General features: G+C 38.3%; 1 protein-coding gene across 1 annotated transcript in view; it reads left to right on the plus strand.

The window, feature by feature from the left end:
- LOC106464421 (dynein heavy chain 7, axonemal-like) overlaps positions 1-7,438 on the plus strand; it is a 187,785-nt gene that overhangs the window by 134,263 nt on the left and 46,084 nt on the right. Inside the window, exon 36 of the mRNA XM_022392135.1 lies at positions 894-1,123. Within this exon, the coding sequence (XP_022247843.1) occupies positions 894-1,123 (230 nt within the window). The remainder of the gene's footprint in view (positions 1-893; positions 1,124-7,438) is intronic.

A 7,438-nucleotide genomic window follows, 5' to 3' on the forward strand; every position in this document is an offset into this window, starting at 1 on the left:
GCTAAAGCAAACGCTATATCAACAAATGTCAATAATACTTCTGACTGCAGTTCAATTACTCACTATCTACACACACATTACATTACATTATTCTCCCGTCACGTTGTCACCCTCTTTTATATACCAGACTACCCTATCTAGTAAATACTAGAGCATTCGCCAAGGTACGGGATAGTTCTAGAAACTAGAGGGCGTGAGAATAGTCACGTGATCTTGATGACGCAACAATACATATAATCTCTATGCAGTTACTGTATATTGAGATATAATAAAACTCTGTAAATGTAGTTTTATCAGTAGACAGATGTAGCAGCTCAAGAAAGACCTGAACGACTGGTTCTTAATGTTTTTGACATATAAACTAGAAAATAATCCTTAACCCTGAATGCAGATGAGAAAGTTTCAAGTTTAAAAAACAAAACACAGTAACCAAAAGCATCAAATGAAGTGTATGAGGTCCCTTGTCCCTTTTGTAAACAAGGATCTGTTTGACTTCTTCATTAGATGGTTAGAGATCCTATTTTATGAGCTTGAGGTTTAACAAGTTGAGTACTATAATATTTGCTCAAATGAATATAATATTATTACTAAAATACCTTACTTAGAATATTAACTTAGGAAAGACCTATTCAGCCTTTAATTTGCTATTAAGATGAATTAAGATATAAAAGTGTATATATATATATTTATGTTTAATTATACATGGGTGTAGATAGTTAATTTAAAATGTGCATTAGATTGAGATCTTATATTTGTAACCATTATTTGAAGGTGTTTTGTTTTCGTTGTATTGAAATAATGTCCCATTCATGTAATTTTAACTGGGATTTCCCAGACAGTAAGTACTTTGTGTTTCTAATAATTCTCTTTATAGTCAATAAGTTTTTTTCCAGTCTTGGCCTGAAGATGCTTTGGAAGCTGTTGCAAGTCGGTACTTGGAAGATGTTGAACTAGCTCCTGAGGAAAGGGAAGGTTGCATTATTATGTGCAAGCACTTACACAACACTACTGAAGCTCTGTCTGCCAGGTTTCTTAGTGAATTACAGAGATACAATTATGTTACACCTACTTCCTACCTGGAGCTTATTTCTACTTTCAAGTCCCTGCTAGAGAAGAAGAGAGGGTAGGTATGAAACAGCTCAGGATGTTGAATAATTGTTTTAACTCATTTCAAATGTATCTTGATCTGCTCTTTCTTTTACCTTATGACTTTAGTAAATGCAGTCTTTGTTGAAATTAATTAAGTTTTTTTGTATGTCAAACATCACATTTTGAGTTATTGTCTCAAAATTACCTGAGAAAAATTACCAGTGAATAGTCTTTTCTCTTATGTTAACACTCAAGACCCAAACATTTCTTATAACTGCTGATTCAATATTAGGAGAGTAATAGCATTAACTGTTGCTGTTTTAGTTTTAACACATTAATAACACTGAAACTGAAAATTCTTGGTATTTAGTATTAGTGTAGTGTTGTAGCATTGTCACAGTTATAAAACTGTATCATAAACTTTGTGGTATCAAGCAGTGTTCTAATGTTAATACCTTAATAACTCTTTATTTGAGAGTTTGTAAAAGCAATTTTTTGTTTCAGCTTTATGACTGTAATAACAATGTTAATGAAAATTTTTATTCCGAAACATACCTCTTCTCACCCTTCAGCTTTATCCCTATGAACTTTTCTCTTCTCTGCCCATCTAAACTTTAGAATGAATCTTACCTCACAGTCTTCACGTTGTTATCTCCATTTTGTGCATGAGAGACAGGTTTTCAGTTTCATGCTCTACCTTTCAGCCTTACATCTGCCCCATACATCTTTTGCCGGATAGTCAGATCCTTTTCACTCATTGGGCATTCACACTCTCCATAATATGGATGACTGGCTTATTCTTGCTCCTTCCTGCCACTTGGCAGAACTTCAAACTCGAGCTCTTTTATCCAAAGTAACTTTTGATTTGTCAAGTTTTTGATCTATCAAATCCCAGACCTGCTCAATTGGGTTGAGATTGGGGCTCTGTGGGGGCCATTGCATCATTTGAATTACTCCAGCAGCTTCTTTCTTACCTGAGCAATTTCTGCATAGGTTGGGTGAGTGTTTTGGGTCATCATCTTCTTGGTAGTAAGATCCTTTACCAATAACACGTAAACTACTGAATATACCATCAGTATCTCATGGTATTTGTGCTGGTCCATTATTCCATCTATTTTGAAAATGTCTCCTGTTGCTTCAACAGCAAAACACTCCCAAAGCATCATACTGCCTCCCCCATGCTTCATGGTATGTGCTATGCATTGAGGTAAGTATCTTTCACCTTTCTCCCATCAGATGTACAACCTACTTTGAACCAAATATTTCAAACTTGGACTCATCCATCCATAACACCATTTTGCAATCATCAACAGTCCAGTTTTTGTACTTTTTAGCCAATTTTATTTGCTTGACAATATTTGGAGCTCGGAGTAAAGGTTTTTTAACTGCTACACAACCAAATATTCCATTCTCATTGAATCTTCTTGATATTGTATTTCTGGACACTTTTCTGTCATTTGATACATGGTCGTTTATCTCATGCTTGAGATCAGTGGCAGTCTTCATAAATGAAGATACTTAACATCAATATCATTGAGTTTAGGTGTTCTGCCTCTTCCTTTCCTATTTTCAAATTTACCTGTCTTGGTCTCACGATCTAGGGTATATTTGACAGTGTTTGTGGAACATTTCAAGCAATTTGTCGGAGAGTCCAACCAGCATCACATAAATCTTTTATGCAAATTCTCTGCTCTACTGAGAATTCTCTATGCTTTTTGGGCTGTGAAATGACAAAAAAACCTAAAATATAGTGTTAAACACAGTTTTTATCAAGGTTTATTTGTGGAGTGCTATTAAATTGATTTATTCTAGTATATACTGGTACCATATGCTATCTTCTTTCTATATAGTTAAGACACTGCATGGGGTACCATAATAGTTATTTCAAACCCTAAATTTGATCAGTATGTTCATTCAAGTAGAACCCTTATGACATGCCCTTGGTACAAGTATATGTGAATTCTAAAGAATGATAAATATTTTCACCCTGTCTTATTCAATTATCAACAGGGATCAGTGAAGCATTAATAGTGTTGAAATTTACATTCTGTTATAGCATAGAAGAATTAGCCCCATAAAATGGAAAGAATTACAAAATATTCTCTTGTCCTAACACTTTTGCACAGTACTGTATATTTATTTCTTGTTTGCTAGCAGAAAGCGATGTTCAGATGTGTTTTCAATTCATATTTACAGGACACTTATCTCCTGTTCATCCCAATAGGTCCTTTCTCCCAAAACTTCAGTGGCTAGAAAATGGAATAAGGCTTTCTCTCCTACCCATCTTCCCTCCCTTTCTCATTGTTATGAACGCTCGGATACTGATCTTCTTTTATGCTTTTTTTTTGGGCTCTTCAATGATATGTTAGGGTTTTGGGGTTCAGGTCACCATTTGTTTATCCATTTGGATCCTAAGGTGTCACATGACTTATCCCCTGTCACTTTGATAGTTTTGGTTCAGCAATTGGTATGTATTACTTACTCTGGGCTTTCATTGGAGGAATGGAGACTTCTTGGAGTCTCATATCATCAAATTCACCATTTCTCAATGTCCCTGTTGGCTCAATTGCATTGCCCACTGGAGGAGATTGTACAGACTGGTATGTGGACCATGCCTAATACATTTATATCTCATTATTTTCAGCTACCCCCCTTGGCTATTCTCCATGCCCCAGCTAGTTTGTAGGAGAGGTGAATTACTTCATTTTTTTTGTGTATATTTATATTCTTTTTCAGTGACCCTCTCATCATTTTCATTTGGATCCCACTCAGTGGCAGGTGTTGCCTGATCAGGTATACTTATTTTCAAATCCACACTAGCTACCAGTCGACTGATAACAAAAATTTCTGGTAGCAACAACCTCTGTTGAGATGGGGTGGTACATAAGACTTCCTTCTGTGCTTTCCAATTGTTAAATAATTATAACATAAAGAAAAATACACTACTGGACTGTCACTCCTGGATTATTATGATTAAAGTTTAAAGGGATTTTGCCCATGCCTGCTGACCCCTAGATTGGATAAATCGTGGTCAGTTTGCTTTTCAAAATAGGGAATGTAGTTCACCTATTGCACCGTCTCTGGAGCATTGTTCCTCGGGGCTCCCCAATGTGAATATCCCCCCATTTCTCCTAGTGGGGCATCAGAGTCCTTACCACTCCCACTTTCCAGATGCTGAAGTGGTGGACAGAGGTTTATGCTTTCTAAATGATGCTTGAACCCATTATTACACTTAAGGAGCAGGACCAGCCTATGCGGGAGCCTCCTTGTAATTCCAATTCAGAGATACTCTTCGCTCTTCTTGAGTTGAGTGTGGCCTTTCTTTTTGGTGATTCTCTTCATTGTAAGGGTCATTGAAGAGGGTCCTTGACTTCTCGTAATTCTGCTTACAGAGCATCAATTCCTGTGCCATTAGCTGGACTTAGTTTGTTCCACATCCTCTTCATAATTCTGGGGGCAGGAAGTGTTGCCATGGCTCTCAGGCTAGGGAATTTGGATTTTGCTACGTAATCCCAGGCCAGCTAATCTCAGTTTCTTGAGGTTAAGTGAAGCATGACAATTCCCATAATTCTGATTTTGGGTTGTTGCATTTTACACTTCTTTAGGTTGGGGCAAGGGCTTGTCCATTTTTGTGTTGCTTGCCTTCTCTTCGTAATTCTAGTGGCTCAACGTATAACATTCTGTAACTTTCAGGTTGGGTTCCAATAATACCACATTACTAAACAAGACCAAATACAAAGCAATCCTCATGCCCTAACCACTACACCTTGGATCTCGACTTGGGTCCACAGCCCTATTATTCCAATGATGAGATGTGGGACTTGGCCTGCCTGGTTGGAACCTGGATGAATTCATGTCCTTCTAATGAGGTTCAAATTTTGCCTCTGTGGCCAGTTGGCCTTTACTGACGAGGATTTAAATTTCATGTTGTTTAGGCAAAGAGCATACCTTTTCCAGAAGTAGTGCAGACACCACTGGTGTGCTATTATTGTATCTCATTTTTGCACACCTCTATGTAGATCCTTTCTGTGTGGATCTTGCCCTCACTCGCCCCTCCACCTTGTCAATATGGGATTCTAGCTAAAGTGTGAGTGAAGTTAAGTGTGTTTTGGAAGTTAATGTTTTCGTATACGTAAAATGTATTTCCAGCAATACTTATCTTCCTTCACTCTTCCACCCTTCCTCCCTACAATATGTCCAGTTTCAGATCTACTGATTTCGACTGTCTCAAAAAAATGAATAGGAAGTAATAATGGGGAGCTTATACATGGATCTCGTATAGGATCTGCATTGACATAGGTGGATAAAATCACAAGATTTAAATTTCTAAGAGCAATATAGTGGGGTATAAAGGCTGGAGCATGTGAGGCAAGATTCATATCAACGCTTAGATGGGAAGATAAGAGAAACATTTTTGTTGGAATAAAGCGAAAGTGTGAGACATAGATAGAGAAAATCACAATATTTAAATTTCTAAGGGTAATATAGTGGGGTATAAAGGCTGGAGCAAGCAAGGTAAGAATCACATCAATGCTTAGATAGGAAGAGAAGTGAAACATTTTTGTCAGGTTAAATCTAAAGTGTGGGAAGAGGTAACTATTATCGGAAGTACATTTCTGGTATAGTAAAATGTTAACTTTGATTTTTTTCTTCCATTCTTAATAGTTATAGCACCATATTATAACAGATTATTATACCTAACTCAGATAATAATGTTATGACATTAACATTCTAGTGTAATTTGAAACATAAAAACTGTGATATCTAGATCTGTGCTCCAATGTCCATATCATAACAATACTGTACTTTCAATGTACCTTAAAATATTTGGTAGGTAGTAGGTTGGTTTCAATAATTTAGTCTTATTGATAGATCATAGGAAATTAGACTTTGAATGATCTGACATGTACTTATGGGAAAATATCACTTTCATAATACAGGGTGTGAGTATGTTATATTAAAATAGGTTTTGGAGCCTCACCATCTCATTATATTCTATATCACCAAGACAATTCATGCCCTGTCTGAAGATTATGCCTTGCAGTGTAGTTTCAACTGAAAAAGGCTTCATCTTAAGGTTGTCATGCCTAAAGCACACCACTCATTGGGAACTTTCCATAATCCATTAGGTATATAAAGATGATGGTACCTCAGCTCTAGTTTCAATGGTCCAATCTTACAGAAATCCATAGGCACTGCATCTGGTGACTTGACTGGTATATTTTAGTATGGATTAGCATGAATATCCATTTCATTCTCCATCTGTTTGAGGTATGTGATTGTTGAATGGGAGATGTGACTGGAAACCTTATTATGGTGAACCTGAACCCCGTTGGCTTCACTTCTTAATGAAGCTTCTTTTTAATTCTGTTTCATAATGTTTGGTGTTACATGTGGATAGTTTTTGCCACTTATCTTTTGTTTATGAATTCTCATCTGTTACATTTTTCTTGCCACAGCTGGGGTATGATTTGTTGTATATTTCTTTCTGGATGGTACTTCTTACTTACTTAATCCTGTAGACTCTCAGTGGAGCATAGGGCGGCAACAACACCTCGCCAACGGACTCTGTTCTGGGCTGCTCTGCTCAGCTGGGTCCACGCCATTCTGGCAGCTCTCGCTTCACTCCCGACTGATCTCCTCCACGTCTGTTTTGGCCTCCCAGCTTTTCCTTTCCCTTGTGGGTTCCAGTCCAAAGCCTGCCTTGTAACGTTGTCAACTGGTTTTCGCAATGTGTGTCTGATCCAGCCCCATTTGCTTTTCCTGATGTCTTGGCTGACTGGCTTCTGGTTGGTCCTTTTCCATAGCTCTGTGTTTGAGATCTCTGGCCACCTGATGTTTAGGATGTGTCGCAGGCACTTGTTGATGAACGTCTGTATCTTGTTGGTGATGGTGTTCGTAACTCGCCATGTCTCGGACCCATACAGGAGGACTGCTTTTACATTTGTATTGAAGATGCGGATCTTGCTGCGCAGGGATAAGGCTTTGGAGTTCCAGATGGGTCGCAGGGTGTTAAACGCGAACCTTGCTTTGTTGATCCAGCACCTAATGTCTTTGTCTGCACTGGCATCTCTGCTTACTATGCTTCCAAGGTAAACGAAGTGCTCTGTTTCCTTGATGTCTTTCCCCTGCAGCTGCAGTGGGTGCTCTTGTTTGTTGTTCAGCTGCATCAACTCCATCTTTGTGGTGTTGATCTTCAGGCCGGGTGAGCTTGGACTGTGCAAGCTGTTGCTTGTGGGACAGAAGGCTGACGTTGTCTGCAAAATCCAGGTCCTCCAGCTGCCTGGTGAGGGTCCACTGGATGTCAGGGGTGCTCCCCTCAGTCGTTCTCCTCATGATCCAGTCCATG

The sequence above is a fragment of the Limulus polyphemus genome, unplaced genomic scaffold (assembly GCF_000517525.1).
Source record: "Limulus polyphemus unplaced genomic scaffold, Limulus_polyphemus-2.1.2 Scaffold1647, whole genome shotgun sequence".
Classification (NCBI taxonomy): domain Eukaryota; kingdom Metazoa; phylum Arthropoda; class Merostomata; order Xiphosura; family Limulidae; genus Limulus; species Limulus polyphemus.